The sequence below is a fragment of the Cydia splendana genome, chromosome 1, assembly GCF_910591565.1.
Source record: "Cydia splendana chromosome 1, ilCydSple1.2, whole genome shotgun sequence".
NCBI lineage: Eukaryota > Metazoa > Arthropoda > Insecta > Lepidoptera > Tortricidae > Cydia > Cydia splendana.
Window position 1 is genome coordinate 20,281,329 of NC_085960.1, and position 21,067 is coordinate 20,302,395.

Sequence of the window (21,067 nt, forward strand, 5' to 3'; positions counted from 1 at the left end):
AATATCCGATTTGATGTAGGTAAGTATATTATTATTTAATTTTATTAACCATAGCTGGATTATTCCACGGGCTGTCCAGTATACACGCATTTGATTTCGTGTATTACAACTTTCTTTCGGCGTTTAATACCGACGACTATTTTTCTGGTTATATTTATAACCATTTGTCAGTTTTGTCACAGAAAAAGAATTTCCTCTACCTGCTGATCTTCAGAAAATTCACGTTTGTACGGGATAACGCTACCTAGACCGTTAAATGGAATGCTCCAGCTATGCCTCTTCGTTTAAGTTATTAAGATATTTTTATTACTATTTTACAGTCATACGTCGTCCAGGGGGTAGGGATGACCGCCCTGGCCAGCTTCATAAGCTTCATAGGTAAGGATCGACCGAGAAATGTTTCAGGTTGACAGTCTGAGTCCCCTGGGGTTCTACCTAGCTCTGAATCCCCTCAGCACCCTGCTGTGGGAAGTGCTATGGAACCTCAAATTCATGCCACCGTCCCGTGGAGTCACCAAGGCATAGCATCCCCGGTTCTTCTCATCTAGCTAACGGCGAGTACCTACGTACATCCACAGTAGACATTATCTTGTAGCTAGAATTATTCACTTGCTCTTCTATACGGTCTTGTGCCTAGTCTGCGACCTATGCGACCGCAAAGTACCATACCGTACGAGTACTCACCTGCACCAGCTTTCGAAAATGGCCGTGCCACGCTCTAGTGCTCTCTGCGGCCCTGACCACCGGCAGCTTGGGCCCTGTCTGTTCTGCGGCTGGCAACACCCTAGGTTACGTTTTTATACTATGTTTATATATATTTTGTATTATTTTTGGATGTCTTTTTACATTTTACTTTTATCATCATCATCATCATCATCTATATCCATATTATGAAAACATAAGACATATGACTAAAGGAAATAATAATTCAGCCTATATATATGACACTGCTGGTGCTGGGCACATTAAGTAATAACATTTTGATGTAGGCAATATTTATTTCATTGATTAATATGTACTAAAAACATACCTACATTTTAATGTCGCGCTGGCTAGTTTAATCTTTATCTGGTATTTATTACCTTTAAGAATTTTCTAGCATTCAGAGATATATGATGATGAATATATTTATTTGGGCCCATGACGGTATTAATGTTTATACTTAGTACGTGCTGACTTAAGAAAGCTACTAAGTTTTAATGAGATTTTTGAGGTAGCCGTGCGGTCTTCGGGACAGACATGAAATTCGAATCCCAAATTGACTTAGCAGAAGTTACTTTCGTCTTGTCGTGTCCCAGGTTAATCCGCTTGAAAGTTACAAATTTACTCTAGAAATGGAAAAATTTGATGAGCGAAGACAAATTTGAAATATGACTATGGTTAACTTGTTTATTTATTAGCCAAGTTAAATAATACACCATCCATATTAAGCCGTATTATTTTGTATAGAGACGGCCTAGGGAAACAAAGCTTTAGCACGTTTTTTGGAGGCGAGAGAGCAGTCTACTTTAATACGTCTATGCTTAAGTACATGCGCGCACACGTCATAATGAAACAAAATTATCGCTTTATATTTGTTTTAAGCAAGAAATTAATGCAATCTGAAATTACATACTTACCGATGATATGAGATCTCTTCAATCTATTTGATTTTTCTGTATTAGTTTTTATACTCTTTCACGATACAACTAGCCATTAAAAAAAATAGAAATAGCATTGCGTGACAACTTCGCGCAGCGGCCGGATACCGGATAGTGACCTACTATCCGGCCGGATACCGGATAGTAACATTGCTTGATTTTGGAGTAAACAAAATTGGCTTTAAGAAACAGTCACGGTCATAATCGTACTCGTTATTATTTTAAAACAATTTAAACATTTCACAGACATGCGCACACTCATTTCGAACCTAGAAATGAGTCCGCGCGAACGTTCACTACGAAACTGGTCAAAATCTGTACAATGCGCACCTGAAAAACCGAAATGTATAAGGTATAATTCCGACGGCCGAATATTCGGCGGCCGGATACCGAATATTCAGCCGATGGGCAGGCCGAATATCCGGTATTCGGCCAAACAAATATCCGTTGCATCTCTAATATATAGTACTTCGTAGTTCATCGTATATTATAAATCTTCGTCATTCTACGCAGTTGCGGTTGCAGGCAGAAGCAAGTATTGAATACGGTTTTAGAAGAAGTACAATTTTCTGTTTGTTATTGGGAAATTAAAGTGTGTGTTATCAGTAGAAAAGAAAAGAAATAATAAAAAGAAATGGTCATTTATTTCTATCGATTTCTATTTGTTCTGCAAACTTAATGCAATTATGTTCGGTGGCTTTATTTAATTAGAAAAACGTGAATTAATTTAAGCTAACCAAAGAAAAGGTTGTTACTAATTTCGACGTGACCATGGGTATAAATGAGTTTAAGGCTTTCCTCGAGGAATAATAGAAAATTGGCAAGACAATGCCATAACGAATACTTACTTACGAAATTTATTCACGTAGTTAAAATATGTATTTAATTTCAACAGATGTCACTATTAATATAAATATTATAATGCTCATAAATAATTAAGAGAACGTGACATTTGGTTACCTACTTCAAAATAATTGACCTACATATTTTGAAATTCGCAAGTTTGAGTAATTTAAGCCATTCTCAGTTTTAGCATTCTAATTTTAGACTAATAGCCACAACTCGAATTCTTTGGTTATTTAAAAACAAAGCCCGTAAACGAAATTAATAAAAAAAAACGGGTTGCATTCCGGGAGTGCCGACAGAAGTGAAAACTCAATGACTGGTCCAAAATGTCTGCAGCACTATGTATAGATGGTCAAGCAAATCTTGTCAGTAGAAAAAGGCGCGAAATTCAAATTTTCTATGAGACGATATCCCTTCGCGCCTACATTTTTCTAATTTGCCGCCTTTTTCTACTGACAAGATCTGCTTGACCAACTTTATAATTGACCCATCCACCTTTCTATTGAAAAACTTTAGTTCCGAAATTGCTGGTCAGTGAGCTTGTTTAAAATTCGAAATTCAAATTTGTAGCGTTAATTGTTTAAAATTCGAATAGAAATTGTAAAGTTACCTTGCAGACCTCGCATCTAAATATATTTGGTCATGATATTTTGAGTTTTATTCACCAGTACTAGAGTTCACTTTTATTAGCGATTTCATCAAGATGTAGCTTTATTGAATTATATTTGAGTGATATAAAGTTAGAATGTAACTGTGAGATCCTCGTATTTCAACCCGTACAAGATTAGAACCACCTTTTTCATGTAATATCATTGAGTTTTTCTTTATTGATTTAAATGCCATCTAAATGAGTGGCCATCTAAACCTTACGCCTATCGCCTTACGCTGTCTCGAGTTTATAATTTTTTCCCCACCTCAAAAAGTGCCTAGCGCCGCTAAAGAAGTTTTCACTTCAAAAATAATTATCAATTTAATCACTTTGGCATGATAATAGTCAACACGGAACTATAGTTATTTATAGCAAAAATATATCACGGTTGGGGCAATTAAGAAATTGTCACAACCCTTTTTATTTGTATGTTATTTTTAAATAATTTGATGAAAAATTAAATTAATAAAAATAAGTGATCGATTTTACCACTTTAGCTTTGTAATAGAATAAGCGTAAGTCTAGTTTTTAGACCAAAATAGCTCACGGTTTCAGCAATTAGAACATTGAAGAAAAGTATTTCTGTTTAAGAAAGAAGGACTTTATGTGAACCGTATAAACATTAGGTATTATATCAACTTCCTCGTATCAAAGTTATTTTTTAAAACAAAGGTCTTACAACAAGCCCGCATCTAGTTAACAGCGTATTATTATTACAGCAAGCTAAGTAGACAGGTTTCGTTGCTCTTGAAATTGTTGACCGTTCTCCGGGACTAGCTCTTAGCCTTTGTGATTAAGAATGTGCTCAATATTGCTGTAACTACTTCGAAGAGCAAAATTTAATCAAAGACAGCAGAATTAAATTAGACTGCTATTTCACTACCGGGTTGAAGTGCACGATTGATATAGCTCTTTGAAATCAAGGTGGCACTCGGCAACTTTCCCTTACGTAACTAAAATGCTCCGAGAAATAATTAAATTGCAAAGGTTTCTGGACAAATGGTTATTGGCGAAGGAATTCGGCGGTATTAATTTCTTCACCAAAGGTTTTTAGTGAAATTAATGGGGTTTGCCCTAAAAGGGTTTATTACCGGCCCCAATGATTTGGCTATTGGTAACGTTGCTTTCCATTAAGTCCGTTTCCGCAGATTCAATCTCTGATTCTTCAGTCAATCGCCATTTTAATTAAATTTAATATTGTTACTTTATATTCTTTTTTGTGATGGCACTGGAAAATATTTTACGAATTACTCGAAGTTTAAACTATGTACAGTAAACATCAACCAAATCGAGAATAATGAAAAATTTTCAAATGCTCCATTTAGAAGTAGGTTTATTAAGATTTACTCTAAGATAGTCAATTTTTTTCACCTGTAGAATGAACTGTCATCTGCGGTATTTCCGGACCGATACGATTTTCAAACCTTCAATTTAAGAGCGTACTCCTATCTTAAATGCCGGCAATGCACTTAAAACCCTGTCATCGTCGCCTATGGACAATTGGACACCCACAAGAGCTGAGTCTTGTGGGTGTGCGACGGTGACGGCTCGGCCACGACATTGAGCGACTTGCGACGGCGGCAGCGACAACCATAGGTGGGAACAAAAGGTCCAATCGCTGTGTCTCGCTCCAACCTAGGGCTATCGCTGCCGCCGTCGCAAGTCACACAGTGTCGTGGCCGAGCCGTAATTGCTATCAGGCGATTTGTCTGTTAGTTTTCCTCCGATAAATATTATTAACCCACTGTGTTATGGTTATATCTCAACAGTCCATGAACCCAATTTGTGAAATAATCCCTCAACTCTGTTGTCAAAGATGGTAAGCCCCATTCCATAGTAGGATAAAATGTCAGTACTATGTATTATACAAACAACATGTTTGGTTGTAGATTTTTAATGGAAATACTCCCGGCGATACCTACATTCATAATAACACAGAATTTTCGTAAAAGAAATTTAACGCCTACTAACAAAGTCATAAAAATAACCTGCTCTGAGTCTTAGTACGGCAATGCACACAAATTGCGTGATAAAATAAATTAAACCATCTCATTAAAGGCCCGTTTTCGCTAAAACTGCGTAATTACCTTTGAAAATTTAAGAAATGCTCCCATATTTTAGTGCGAAACACTTCGCCTTCAGTAAACGACCTCCCAAAGACGTTCATCAGGGCCGCTTTTATTACAATAAAATTATTCGCTTAAAAAGATCATCCTTCTGTGGCGTTTGAAACGATTTGAAAACCCATTTCGATTGGTGACTACCAAATAAATCTAAGCGACTTAATCGGTACCTACGGTTACATATTATTTTATTTCTCTAACTTTTTAAATAAATCACTTTAAATCACTTGGCTGAGTGAACCAGTCGTTTTCATAGAGCTGACTTTCAAGTTTTTAAACATTGAGTGATTTTCTGTCGGCCTAGGCAACTAATTAGCTGGCTTACTAAACCAGATGGCTGCGACATATGTAATACTAAAAGCTGAGTAACAACACAATATGATTGGTAAATTATTACGTGCACTCAATCGTTAAAAAACGATAAAGACATTTTTCGTTAAACAATAAAATGGTGTCTATAAATAAGTGTACTATCGCTGTACAAGACAGTAGTAGCGTAAGTACTCTTGTACCTATATTTAAACACACCGAGAGCACAGTACTGGGAATGTGCAATATTATGCTCAAAACGCAACCTGCGGAAACTATGAAAATGCTGCTTCTTCATACATTAGGTTAGATGAAATTACACATATAATTATTTATCAATACATGATATACTTCAGTCAAGGCTTACCTTGGAAAAGGAATACCACTAGGTCTCAATAAAACTACTTACAACTTGTTCCAATGTACCTAAGTATTTATTTTTCGATGATGTATTTATTAATTAAACTACTATTTACAGTCCTTATAAAATGACATTTATATACTAATAACAGTCACAAAATGTTGAAATTACATGGTGCATTGGAATTGAAAAAAAAAAAACACTATTCACAGATAAAAATCACATAGATGAGAATAAAATATATACATAGAAACAACTAGTGTAATTTTTTGTAGTTATTATAAATGAATTTATATAAAGATGAAGTTAAGTACCTAACTGTACGTCAGAAAACGATTTATTTAGAAAGTAGAAGCTCAAAAGACAGCACAGTATTGTTGTCATTTTGTCAAGAGACGATTTTGCGCAGCCTTGTTGCATCGCTGCTGGATGTTCACCTGAGAAAAAAATGCTTTTTAATAAAACGGTAATAAATATATGAAATTATAAATTTTTTAATGATATTAATGGCCAGGCAAATGAGATTTTTTTCCAGGAATGAATTCCAAGCAAGCTGGAAATCGTCTTAATACCTTCATTTGGTTCTAAATTAGTGTAACCTGAGTTTGCTCAATTCCAGGAGTTGTAGAAAAATTTTTGCTCTTTTTCAGTTTTTTGCTTGTAGTTCAAAAAGCGGTACGTCCGACGGAAAATTTGTTCTAATTATGATATACATTGACATTGAATACCTATGAATTCGTAGTCAAACATTATATAAAATGGCCGCCGAAATGATTTTTTTTTTGTAAAATCGTGTTAAAATCCGATTTATTATACCAGTGTCTGATTGACACTTCCTGGTAGTGATATTGATTTTGATGGTGGGTTTTCTTCTAAATCGAGTGGTTTTGTCAATCCAAGGTAAAATGTATCTCCCAAGGCTCCCAAAATTTATCCACACCTCCTGGGATGGAGAAAACTCAGATTATACGCATTTAGGACCAAATTAAGGTATTAAAATGATTTCCATCTCGCTGGGAATTAATTCCTCGAAACGCTTTTTTTGGATCTATTTTGACTGGCCTATTTTCCTCATGTCAATATTTCGACCCCATACTATGTATGAACTAAGATGTTTGGAGCTACAATAGAAAATGCCTTGTAATGATTGGGTCGTGATGAACTGGACAAATCAACCAATTAATAAAAATTTAGTACATAAATTAAGTATACAAATTTAGTACTAATAGGGAATATTAGGCAAAGCTCTGCGTAGGTGGCACCTTTGTGGCACATACAGAAAACAAACCACATTGACACATCACATGTCACGTCAATCACATGGCCTACCGCGAAACAAGAAAATCGAAATTTCGTTATCTAATCTCTCTATCACTCTTGCATATTCGAGCGATAAAGAGGCAGATAACTAAATTTCGATTTTCGCGTTTACCGGTAAGCCCTTGTTAACAAACCGCCTTGATGCATCAATGTCATATTTTAATGTCTGTGAAAACTTGTCAAAAACAGTTTAAGGCAGAGTATGTATAAGTTAGTCTATGAATTTACTGAGTCGGTAGTGCTGCACTCCCTATTCAGGCCATATTCCATTTTTAGCAAGTTATGAATGAAAAGCCTGAATAGGTTGAGTTTACACTGAAACTTAGATATTTGTTTTGACTTAAAATGTGAAACAAAGGAAAATGAACTCTATTTTTAAATAATTCCGTTTAAATTTCAATGGCTTTAACTTAGTATAACGGGCAGGCCAAGGCTAAAACGATCGAAATGTTAATTCACTTAGGACGGCTACAACTAGGCTGCAACATTACACCTTAGATTTACTCTAGTAGTTTCTGACTTTTAAATTACTTTGATGAAGTTAAATCTATCCATGTAGACATCTGGCTAATATAAAAAAAAATACCTTATAGTTCATTTTTTTAGCATTAGAAATAAGGTAAAGAATCTTGATAAGTATGTCTTTTTATTGAAAAACACGTTTTAAAAATAAGTCACAGCAAATATCTAACAATTATAATCTAATACGATCATTTATATTCTTCTGCTCGAAAGCAGAAGTAATTGTTACTAATTTTAAAGAAGTAATAGTTACTAATTAAAAAAAAGCGTTTTGTATTAAAAGACATGTCAAGATCGCTAATGCTAGAAAAACAAACTATAGTACAATACAACATTTATCTTTATGCTAAAGCCTGTATTTGTAAAACCGTATTAACAGTACCTACGGAAGGCTAGGTCTGCAAAATACCTTCAGTTAAATATTCATAACTTGACCCGAACAAGACAAGCGTGGTGGATTAGATAATCCCCTGGATAATTCTTAGGTAGCTCCTGTCCAGAGGATCTTGCAAGACCGAATAACAAGTTTAATTTTCTAATTGTATTCGGGTTTCTATTCAAGTATTGATTTAAATAAAATTAATTTGGTCAATCTGTTGTCCGTCAGGTAGTTTTAATTATGGTTTATAAACATCCTCATTTATTTTGCTTAGAATAAAATGCTGGGGTATAATTACCCCATTCACTTAAATGCTGGGGTATAAATACCCCATTCACTTAAATGCTGGGGTATAATCACCCCACCATTTTATTTTATTACCATTTTTTTTTCCATATTTTCACATTCGGTTGTTAAGGCTAACTGTCCAATTTATAAACCAAACCCGTACCCAGGGAAATTAAATGGAATGCTTTTATTTTTATTGTTAACGCATGCCGTATGCCAATCTCTTGGCTCAGTCCTTGGTTGACTGGTAGAGTAATGTCTTCTGGCATTGAGTCCGCCATTTGTACTTGATGCATTGTGCAATAAAGTTTAAATAAATAAATGCCGGAAATATCGTAATCCATATTTATACATAAAATTAAGTTCATATTAGTCGATTCGAAGAACACACGGGCAAAACTAATCTTTAAAGTTTATGGTTATTGACGAGAGAAAAAAATAATTTAAAAGTTTTGCTCATTTTTCCAACTATTTACTTATACTACCATTTGAAATAGAATAATCGTGAAGATGGTAGTCGAAAAATATGACATGCAAATGAAAACAAAAAATGCTAGGCAAATATTAAATAGGAGTTCTGTACGTTTTTTCATTAGATTAAAAAGTCCAGTCCTTTTAACTAAATTGGTTGGATGTAAAACGAACGGTTTGGCAGATTTGTTGAATAAATAGCGGCGGAGTTTCGCTGGCAGCTAAAAATTAATTAATCTGGTTATTAAATATTTCTTAATGTTGTTCTGCACTTATTAATATACCTAGTTACTTGTGATAAAAAAGAAGAAAGTATAAAACTCCAAACAAATGATCCGACTTGGGAAATTCAACAAATATGAATAATCTATAATATTCACAATATACGATACCTACTGCCAAGTATATTGTATAATAATATTCTTTAATCATTTCATTCGCATAAAACTAGTCTCTAAGGTTCTTAAGTCATTATGTAAGTCCCCACCGGACGTTTAAATTTGATGTAGCATTTAAGCATACATTTGGATATTTGAGGTCCGGAAATAAGCGGTAATCGAATTAAGTATGCTAAGGGCCATCAAAAAAGGGACTTCACTGAAACGAGCTTTTGGTCAAACTAAAACGAGCGTGGAAACTGTAGTGAGCGTGTAATTTGCAATCTTGAGATCTAGATGCTATAAGTAAATATTTTTATCTCTTTTCATTGAATTCCAATCACTATAATTGTCAATATTAATACGTACTTATACATACTTAGCTCATTATTACTAATAGTCTCTGGAACGCATTACTTAACTTGTACTACATAACTGTGGCGTAGTCTATCTGTATTGGACTAGCACCAACACCAGTAGATGAGTTTTTTTAATGCATTTCTATATATTAGCTCACCAGACAACACATGGACTCGAGTGGAGGCAGGAGGCGCGTTGTTAGGCCCACACGTGTACAGCCCGGCATCGGCGCCCCTCGCCCGCTGCACCAGCAGACGGCTCGTGCTTTTCATGCCTTTCTCGGTGACCAGGGAGATACCTCCGCGTGCAGAGTCGAAATTTATAACCTGTTCATGAAACACTTTGGGTATTGGGTAAGTGTAAACTCATAATAAAAGAGTTTATGAGTTCGAAATAATATGACTCTTGACATTTAAACACGTAATTTACACGTATATATATATATGTATATATATATATATATATAATTAACTTATTTTGGAATTCAAAATTTAAATGCAAATTATACTATTACTAAAATTTTTAGACTCATCAAGGTTTTCTACCATGCCATCGAATGTTAAATTTATAAAATAATTAAGGCCGAGCCACACCTCTTGCGTGTGCAGCACGTATGCGTCGACGAAAGCGTAGACGTGTGTAGCACCCCTGGGCGAGTAGCCAACGTGCCAATCGTTAACGCTTCGTAGCGTATCGTACGGCTCGATTCGGAAAATGAATTAGATTTCAACAAGTTACGATACGGATAATTTAAAGATATTAGTAAGATAAATATGTCTAATTTGACGTTTCCGCGATTCCGGAGGTCCTCTTGAACGATTTCGACAAGTTATGACTTAGATATCCTAGTCAGATCTAGTCGATATCTAATGTAGATCTAGTTGATTTCTAAATCGTCTCAAGATCTTGTGATTATCTCGAAATCCGAATAGGCCTGCTAGTCATCTCTCTCTATCACTCTTCCACACTTAACTAGTGCGACAGTGAGAGTTGTGTTTTGTTCGCCACGGAGCGTTAACGATTGTACGTTGGCTACGCACCCTGTCACACAAGACATTTAAAATTAAAACCAAAAAGAAAAGTCTTGTGCCAACCATATAGTGAGTTGAAAAAACAGCCTTTTAAATCGCAGTTTGTAACTAATGTATTTCTATCTAAGAAATATAATCTCGTTTTGGCAACAACACAAAACCTCATATTTTATAAACGTCTGAGAGTGGCGCACTTTTGTATTATATTTAGTGCCTAACTGAGAGAAATTCGAGTTGGTTACTTACTAAATATTTAATGTTTTTTTTGTATCTATTGCTAAGATATATTTAGTTTATCTTTGATAGGAAACGAAAACCGGCATAAGATGGCTGGTTTTATGCCCGTGACAAAAAAAATGGCACTTTCTACATATCATTATTGAAAGATACTGACTTTAGCTGTCACGTAGACAAGTGCAACCATCATAATCTAAGGACTTATTATGATATTAACTATGACAAAAATTATAAATAAAATAGTAAATACAGTTTTAGAAGAATTTTCTGTACTATATTACTTTCTTTTAGCAAGTATTATACCTTGGAGTATTACCTAGATACTAGATAGATAGGTAGTAGATATTAACGATAAATAAACCCTAGAACGGCGCGATTCGGGAAATGAATTAGAGATTCACTAGAGATGAAATAGTAAAGATATGTGACGTTCCACGGAAAAAGGTACTTTATGGCGCCTCAATAATATTATTGCGGCGCTATGCGACTTAAGCGCCAGCCGCCATAAGGTACCTTTTTATTTTTTGGAATCTCTAATTCATTTCCCGAATCGCGGCGCTACTCACTCAGTCACTATACTATTTCACAACCCTCTTTTTCAATTTAACACCTAAAGTTGCTCGCAAGAATTTCACAAGTAAAGTTCAAAAGTCAATGATCCAAAGAACTTAGAATAGAATTTCCAATCCTTCCGGAGGCTACCTATAGTTGCGTTAAGCGCGGGATTTATGGCTGGCATATCAAAAGTTGCTGATAAAAAGTATCCATCAGCCGCCCTATGATCTTCTATGTAGAAGAAAATGAGGTGGTTTAATTGTTAGTAAATTATGTATTGATATAATTTTATATTTTATATTAAATCTATGATTATTGTTTTAGCTTTCAGCGGCAGTAGCACGGTCGCATTTTTATCGCCTGTCACAACGCCTGTCAAGTTCTAACAAATACATTAGTGCGAAAGTGACACGCATAGTGACAAGCGATAAAAATGCAACCATGCTGCCACCGCAGGTATATTGAACAGTTGTAATTAAGATCCGGAAATCAGGACGAATACTCTTGCAAACATGTTTTTACTAAGTATTTTTATGAGTGATGGTTGTGTATTAAATAAGGGGCTAAAATATAAATAAACGATACAAATTCGATGTGTGGTACGCTGCTACGTCATGTCTTGGAAATGTATAACGTGCATTGTAAAAATTTATGTCATATTTCATATCGTGGTATTTACAGCACTAAGCCATGACGGATGCCACTGATATGACGTCATTTAATAATACATTCTTGTTACACGATAATACGAGTACAGTGGGGATTACTGAGATGTCCGCGTTCACATCGTATGAACGCAAATATTTCGCTAACTGCATTTATTGAATAGATGTATTTCACCACCTTCTTCGTTTACCACGCTGTGTATTCAAGTTCCTTGATGATTATGAACACACAGTTATAATTTGGTTTGAAATTATAATTAACGACAAAGGACGATGTTATGAAAACATTTAAAAGTTTGTGCAATTAAATTTGAACAGCGTAGTCAAGTTTTGTTTTAATATAGCAAGTTACTGTAACTGAGTTAAGATTAAATCCCTCTTAGTTTCAAAGTAATCTCTCTCAGAACCACCTACGAGGGGAATACATAAGTTTACTACAGTAGTTATATGTCTATGTATATGATGATTATGTGATCGTGAGTTACCTAGAATCCTAAGAGTGGTGGATAAAGTCTACAAAGAGCTAAATCTGTTGTAGTTATATAAATAATATTATAGATTTATGAACCTATTTATTGGATTAATACTACCTTTACATTATGATTGATGCCTATTTTATTTTGTCCTTCTTTAATAAAATAAAATTGGAAATAAAATTATATGTAATAGGAGTATTCTAAAATTAGGTAAGAAAACAAAATTCTTAATAATCTGTTGTTCGGGATACGTTATTAACTTAAGGTGGACCGGCCTTTGAAATGTACCATTTTAAGGCGACTTAAGTTTTTGTTTAAACAAAACCGGCCAAGTGCGAGTCGGACTCGCGTTCCAAGGGTTCCGTACATTACCCAATTTTAAACTATGTATTTTTTATATGTGAAACGCGAGTGAAATACGCCTTTAAAAAACCCGTAGGGGTCGGATCAAAAACTAAGTAAAATTTGTCCGACTCACGCTTGACTGCACATTTCTTATAGGTTTTTCTGTCATCTATGGGTAATGAAGTATTACATTTTTTTTTTCAAAATTTTAGACTCAGTAGTTTCAGAGATAAAGGGGGGAATGGTAATTTTTTGCCTATTTTCTTAAATAAGTTCTAAATTATTTATAATGAAATTACAAAAAAAAATTTGTTTGAAATTCTCAAAATGAGCTCTTTCATTTGATATATAACACAATATAGTTTGAAAACCTTTATTTTTTAACTTTCTAATTTACCCCCAAAAAGTGGCCCCCATGTTTAAAATTCATTTGTTTACATTACATGTCTTTGGGTCACTAATTTGCATATGTGTACCAAATTTCAACTTAATTGGTCCAGTAGTTTCCGAGAAAATAGGCTGTGACAGACAGACGCACGAGTGATCATATAAAGTTCCGGTTTTTCCTTTTTTCAGTATTCAGTATTCATATCATATTTATAAAGACCTGGTCTGCGTGAGTCCAAGTAATTGATGACGGGGGTTCGGGCGTATGTCGCACAGTGCACGTGAGGTTGATGGTGGAGTCGGCTTGAAGAAACAGTTCGGCGCCACTTGAAATCGTTGTTTCAGGCTCTGTACAAAAAGAAAATTCGTATCGTACTTACCTACTTATATTTAATTAAACTATTAACAATTTTCTGAAATTATAAGTAAACGGGATTTAATCATGTCGTAGATTTATATTTATTTATGTTTGATTACAAAGTAACTGGGGGATGGTACGGTGGGGTAATATGGAGTAAAAATAATTAACAAATATCTAGGTGCTCATAAAACATCATCGTTAATAAAATAATATCACTGAACATTTTGGATTTCTGTATTTGAAACGAGTTTTCAACATTTCTTCTATTGTATTGAAAATGTACGATAATTCGTTATTTTATTTTCGTTATCGGAAAAATACAAGATAAGTACAAAATTATTTCATGAAGCCTAATACTTAATACTCAAGTTTACAAAAGCAACACCAGATAAAAATATTAACATAATATATACGTATTGGGAAGAGTATTAAATTTGCGTTACTCCAGTCCCCTCCTGTCACAGGGTGTTGAGGAATGCTTGTAATGGGCACATTACAATAGGTATTGTAGTGCCTGCGGTCGGCCGAAAAACGCTGCACATTGTGTTAAAAGCATGAAAATCGGTGCGATTGATCTTTACGCCATTTGAATTAATTTGACCCGTAGCAGCAAAAAAAAAACAAAGGAGAGGAGTTATGACGTCATTTTTTTGGATGATACAAAACCTTTCGTGTGTGGTATTAAATGAAAGAGCTTTGGGCTTCTCCAGACAAGATACCGTTCAAATTTATTTGTTAAATATACCTCAAATTATACCTATTATTATTGGCCTCGAGTGCTACGCTCCACCTCCTCAATTGCTTGGAGTGGATCTTACCTACGATGTTAAGAAAGACTGCATGCCCAATGGGTGGCGTAGTGGAGATCTGGCACTCGTACTGGCCGGAGTCGCGTCGCTGCGGGGAGCGGATGCGCAGTGCCCACTCCTCGGACCGCGGCTTGTGCTGCGCCTCAAACCGCTGGTCCGATGTGTACGTGTAGCGCCCCACCGTCAGCAGGTGGATATCACGGTGACGCACCCATGACACCTGTGAGTCATAAGTGAAAATATCATTACCCTTACATAACACAGGTACCTATTGCTATGCATAAATTTAAAGGATAAGGATGGAAGTAGAATAATTTCAGACTCGCTAAGATCCCAGCTAGGAAAGTGGAGCGGTGCGCATTTCCAACTTTAAAATGGAACTTTCCATTCTAAAATGTTGCCTAGTATTTAGTTTTAACTAAATGCAAAACTTCGTTCGCTTAACACCAGTTTTACATTAGGTACCTACGTACGTATTCATTTCAGTGATGTTTTGCCATGTACTCTTTGATTGGGTTTATTGAGTGTAAATTAAATTACGTTTTGATGAATAATTACATTTAAATAGGTTTGTGGATTTCGATTAAGCAACAGCGTGCTAGGCATATTTACCCGGGTACCTATCGACCCTATATTTATTTAAATAGGTACATGTTAGTCACGTTTCACCTTGTTTAACTAAAGTGTCATTCTATGGAACTTGCTAACTGTGTAAACAAACCGCCATATTGAAACTGTCAAAAATGATGAATTTACTAGAGAATTTTGTTTACATAGCAAGTTCCATAGAATGACACTTTAGTTAGCTACTCGTCCCGTTTCACTGAAATAATTCGCTAGAGTCAGTACTAATTACACAGTAACTACTTTAAAAATCATTAAAATAATAATGGGAATCGAAGCAATGTTGAGGAACAACAGAAGCAACCCTGGTGAGTTAAATCCTGGTGTGTGAACCCATTTTAATAAAGTATCGGCTTCATTTTAATACAATTTTGTTTTGTTTGTCCCTGTATTTTGATTCTCAGAATACTTTCAAGATTTATTTATGAAACTTGTTATTCGTGCCCGTTAAACGTTAGGTATAAGCCTTTATCACTTAACAATTTAAAATTAACGCTGCCTGCGTGATTGGGGTACCAAGAGTACAAAATGTTGATAGGTATTTTTAACTTAGTTATTTTAATCGTAGTCTGTTTTAGTTTTATATTCAAGTTGTGAGTTTTAATTCAGGTTTTATTGTGAAATACAACTTTTCCATTTAACCAGTCAACTTTAAATAATAGATAAGAATTCAAAATCGGTCAGGTAAAACCTGTATAAATTTTTGTCAGAAAAATACACATTACATCCTGGGTTTCATTTGGGATTCTATAAAATGGGACGTGATGAGGCATTTTACTGGTCTACGTGCTATCAATGGTGATGCTTAAGTGCGCACTTCCGTGAAACGATCGCTATGAGAGCAGGTAAACAAAAAATATATATTGAGTAGGTACAAGTTCATCTAGTTTGAGCTTCTTAAGCACGCTACTTTTAATGCCCCTCCATAGCACCTACTTATTTTGTTAAGGTGATAATACTTTTATTGTGTACTAAAGACCATATCGTTAATTATAGGGACAGATAAAACATGGTCTAACTGTTGGCATGTGTATTATTTTGTATTACTATGTTCTAAGAGTTTGATCTGGGGGTATTTTTAAGCTATTTCTGATTTAAGAAGGTTTGACATTTTTTTTATTTTAGGGACTTTATGATGCTTTTAATACCGTATAGCAAATACAGTATCCGGCAAATACAGTATCGAGCTGAATTTGAGACTATTTCACCGACTCTTTGGTACGATTTAAAGTAACAACAGGTTAATAGGCTGCCAAAACATGTTATCTAAGTGTCATCTTCATGATTGTTCAATTGAGCAGCTGCGGAATAAATGTGGTGAATTTTTATTTTTACATCGTTTTTATGTAAAAATAAAAATTCACCACATTTATTTTTCACCCCACGTTTTGGAATCCCTTCAATTTCTGATGCAAGCGAAATGACGGAGACAGCTAGAAGAATAAGCTACAAACAAAAGCCTAACGGACATTCATGGCGTTGATCCATCGCTAGAGCGGGTCGATAGAAACGCTCCATGATAGTTACATTAGATGTCAAAGTCAGAGTTGTCGTAAGTAACATGCCATATTCTCTAAAAGGCCACCATGCACAGATCCTAAACTTTTTTTTTAACGGAAAGAAATGCTTAGACTATGTCCAGATGTTTCACTATTATACGAATCATGTGTAATTGCTGTTTACATAGTAGGTTTTTTTTGTGTGATATTGTCTTGTTCGCAAACCGCAATTTTTCTTGTAGTACTTATTTGTCGGCAGTCGTTATTGTTACTCGAGAGGATTGGTTTAATTTCGTCCAAACCATATTATGCTTTACGTCGAGCTCCCAGGACGAAATGTGTACCTTATTAAAGCACTAATTAAAGATGTGTAATTTTGAAATAAAAATATAATACCAAAAAAAACGGCTAAGTAAAGTTGTCCCCATAATTAACAATACGGTATTTATTATAATTAAGTAAATGATTAAAAATAATTACTATTGTCCTTCGCTGCCTGAAACACGGAGAATCCTAGTTCAGGCATTTGTAAACCACTTGTCTTTATTAAATAATTCTTCTGTAAGAGCAACCCCTGTACTATACTTTTTTTGTATTTGTATAGATTAGGAGGATTTCGTTTATTACGTGAAATAATAAGAGAAGTGAATTATTTTATCATACAAATATAAATTCTACTTTGGAGTTAAGGAGTTCAATTTAACCAAATGGCACTTTTTTCATGCAAACGCTGTTCATTTCAATTTTGCAACTTTATCAATGAATTCATAATTCATAATTTCTCCATGCAATTTCGCAGCTTACTATACATGTATATCAAAGTGACTTTTAATGTGAAACAAACAAAAAGATCAATGCAACGGTAAAAGAGGGTCAACAGACTTAATCGAAATCCAGAAATTAGATTACCGGCTCCTCTCTAACGCCTGAATGGACATCCTGAGTGGTGTTAGAAAACACAAATTTGGTGAATGTTTAGTTACAGGAAGTTAACGCCATTGTACGTGTTATTACATTGCATCTATCTAGTTAAAAACGAGTAATTTTTTTATTAAAATAATTGAATAACTATAAGAACGTAACTATTTTATACGCAACGCGATAAAATCTATCACAGTAAGTTGGTGTCTACACATAATTTCATTTATTAAAAAGAAAAAACATACTACATTATTTTACTTTACTTTACCATCATAAGGACACTTGCAGGTGTTCTAATTTCAAATGATATATAAAAAAATGTAAGCTGTTTCAACTCCCTTCATTCCTACAATATTGGCTATGCTTCACAGCGTCCATTCAACTAACACGTTTTAAATCAGAGCTGGCAACATACATATTTTGAGTTCATGCTTCATGTTAAATATCTAATCCTTAGGATTAAGTGTAAAAGATCGGGCACCTGAGGCAACCTTGTAACATATTATTAGGACTCAAGTACGACTCATTGTTTTACCAAATATTTACTCACAGTCCTGTTCTGTAAATTCTTGACTCGGCACAATAATCTGACGGGATGTCCAACTAGTCCAGTTATGTTTCTTGGAGTGCTAGGATCGAAGTAAGGAGCATCAGCAGATCCTTGCCATTCTTGCAGAAACTCTGCCCGAAAGCGTTGAGAAGATATGTCTACTGTAGTGTTCTCTGTCGGACCATCTGTTCCAGAGCCAGCTGTTGGATTAAATATTATGTTAATGGTAATTAATACGACCTACACTCTTACATCCTTTTACTTCTCTGAGAACACGTTTTGGCAACAGTAGTAGGTAGCAATTATTATAATTAGATTTTATATTACGTGAAGGTTACATTATCTGTACATTTACGCATAAAATTTATTAAGGTGTTTTCTGTATTCTGTGTTATTAGTAAACATTTCAGAAAAATCTAGATAATGAGACCAATGAACACAAACCCTGAGTTAGGCCTACGAGTATGAGTCAAATATAATTTTTTTGTTGTTTTGAAATTGATAATTTAAGCTAATGCACCTAATTTGAAGTGACAAAGTATGGCAGTGTCAAAATAAAGGTTTTTTTCATAGAAATTTGACGTTTATGCTGACCAATCAGTCTAGGTATACCACACTTTGTAATTCTTTACAAGTCTGTGTAGAGTTAGCACTGTCAGACTCTTATATCATTAGGGGTCGGTCGAGCAGTAGGGAATTAAGGTAGAGATCTTATCAACAAATTATTTCATGTATATTATTAGGCGTGAACTGAATTATTTAATGTAAGAACTTAAATATATTATTATAAGATACGTTTTTAAAAGATAAATGTTTTACACATTCTTTTAATGACATGGAAGTTAATACAGATACTTAGATTACTTAGCTTAATCTCTATAAAACGAATTCTAAGCTATTGCTAAGCCTAACACCTAACATTTAATCGTCATACTAAATTAACAACGAACTTTAAACAATTTTAAGCCCCGCGCCATGTTAAGGTTTAAAGTCGTAAAGCTCGTAATGACTCTGAACTGAACTAAAACCGCCTCTTTTAAAAATTAATGGCTCACTTTGAAGGGAGTCTTTTAGGAGACAAAAGCCAGCTACTACATCGCATCTTATGGTACAGCCTGCTTCACCCCACTCATTCAAAAGCAGCGGACCGAATATGAATAAATATACATAACAAGATGTATACAAAGAATTCCGTATTTATGATTTACGAGAGCGAACGTCATTTCGTTGAGGCGAACTGTTAGCGTACATTTATTTGGCAACGGAGCAAGAAAGAACGCCTTTATTGCCTGGGTTAACAGTTAATAATGTGCCATTACGTTTAGGATTTTCTTTCGTTTCATGTTACAAATATTTTGCCTTTTGATGTTCGTGCGTCTGGAACGTTCAATTGAGTGTATGTACGAGCCTGATATGTCGACTAACGGCCCAATTCGAACTTTAACATACGTCAGTTAATAGATCTAGAAACGATATGGATGAGATATATCACAGCCGTATTCGAACAATGAGATACGTCAAATACTAGATATTGAAACGATATGGATTAGATATGTCAGTGTCAAACAAGTGTCAAAAGTGACGTTTTTGTTGGAAGAAACGTCAATTATGACACTTGTTTGACACTGACATATCCAATCCATATCGTTTCAATATCTAGTATTTGACGGATCTCATTGTTCGAATAGGGCTGTCAGTGTCAAATGTGACGTTTCTTCAAACTAAATCGTCACTTTTGACACTGACACATCTAATCCATATCGTTTCTAGATCTATTAATTGACGTATCTTAAAGTTCGAATAGGGCAGTTAAGCTTAATATATTGATGAACACAATATAAGATATAAAATATTTAATGAATAGACATTCTTCAATAAATAATTTGTATACTATACCGACAATAAAATTGTAACACTCATTAGGTATATCCATAAGGGATATACGTGGATAATTATGTTGTATATCAGATCTTTATGTGCCTGTCGAACAAATCTGTCAATGTATGGACAAAAATAAACACAGATGTGTCTACAAACAGCGCCATAAATATATAGTGTTAGATTTGTCCGTCAAACACAAATAGTACTAGACAGACAGAAATAAAAACATCTCATCAATAACGTAACACGTATAGTAGAAGAAGGCAAGTCTTGTAGTTGAAAAAGTGGCAAATTTTAAATGTACTTTAATGAATATTATTACCAAGTCAATTTATTATTTGGTTATATATGGGAGCATCAATCCAAAAATTTGGCATATATTGCAACTCTATTAAATATCTATAAGTTTTGATATAGTACAGACAGAAGAATGTCAATGGAGGTACATTTTTTGTTATATAAATGACATTTTTAAAATATTTATTTGAAGTAAATTTAACACACAACTTCATCTAACCATATTATAGGTAAGCTCTCTATTATGTGTTCAGAAGGGCTAAGATGGCCGGCTCTTTATCATTTGTCACCATAGCTGTCACGTTCTAACAGGTATGTAAGTGCGAAAGTGACGCATGACATGACAGGTGATAATAACGCGACCATGATTATCAGGCAGGAGCCGCACGTTTCGACCGGCATTGCAGCGTTGCTTTGCGGATATCAGGTAGCGTTTGCGAAATATCGCTCGCTCATTATACACTGATTGATGGATCCATAGTTAATCGCTCATTTTACACAAAAGCGGTGTGAGTGTGGCAGTTTGTTTATAAATAACAAGCCAAAATAATATTCGCCACAAGATAAACTGAACGTCAAATGGCGGTAAAAGAAAACTTTTATCACAAAACAGTTTATTATCTTTATGCTGGCCTTAATTTGCGGATTTGAACGCATCATAAAGGGTTTATGATATGTGTGTTGATAAAAATAGTCATCAACGTTAATGGAACTTATTAACACATTCAACACCAAGAACCCGACTGTCGGGTACACTGTTCGTAGCGACTACGCGCTACATACG

At 34.7% G+C, this 21,067-nt stretch overlaps 1 protein-coding gene across 2 annotated transcripts in view; it reads right to left on the reverse strand.

The window, feature by feature from the left end:
- Positions 1-6,199: 6,199 nt before the first annotated feature.
- The window catches only part of LOC134791476 (uncharacterized), a 28,381-nt gene continuing 13,513 nt past the window's right edge, over positions 6,200-21,067 (reverse strand). For both annotated transcript variants that reach the window (XM_063762522.1, XM_063762512.1), the window contains exons 4-8: positions 18,106-18,305; positions 14,521-14,731; positions 13,562-13,689; positions 9,803-9,971; positions 6,200-6,365 (exon numbers count right to left, since the gene is read on the reverse strand). In XM_063762522.1, the coding sequence (XP_063618592.1) occupies positions 6,235-6,365; positions 9,803-9,971; positions 13,562-13,689; positions 14,521-14,731; positions 18,106-18,305 (839 nt within the window). In that variant the 3' untranslated portion in view covers positions 6,200-6,234. The remainder of the gene's footprint in view (positions 6,366-9,802; positions 9,972-13,561; positions 13,690-14,520; positions 14,732-18,105; positions 18,306-21,067) is intronic.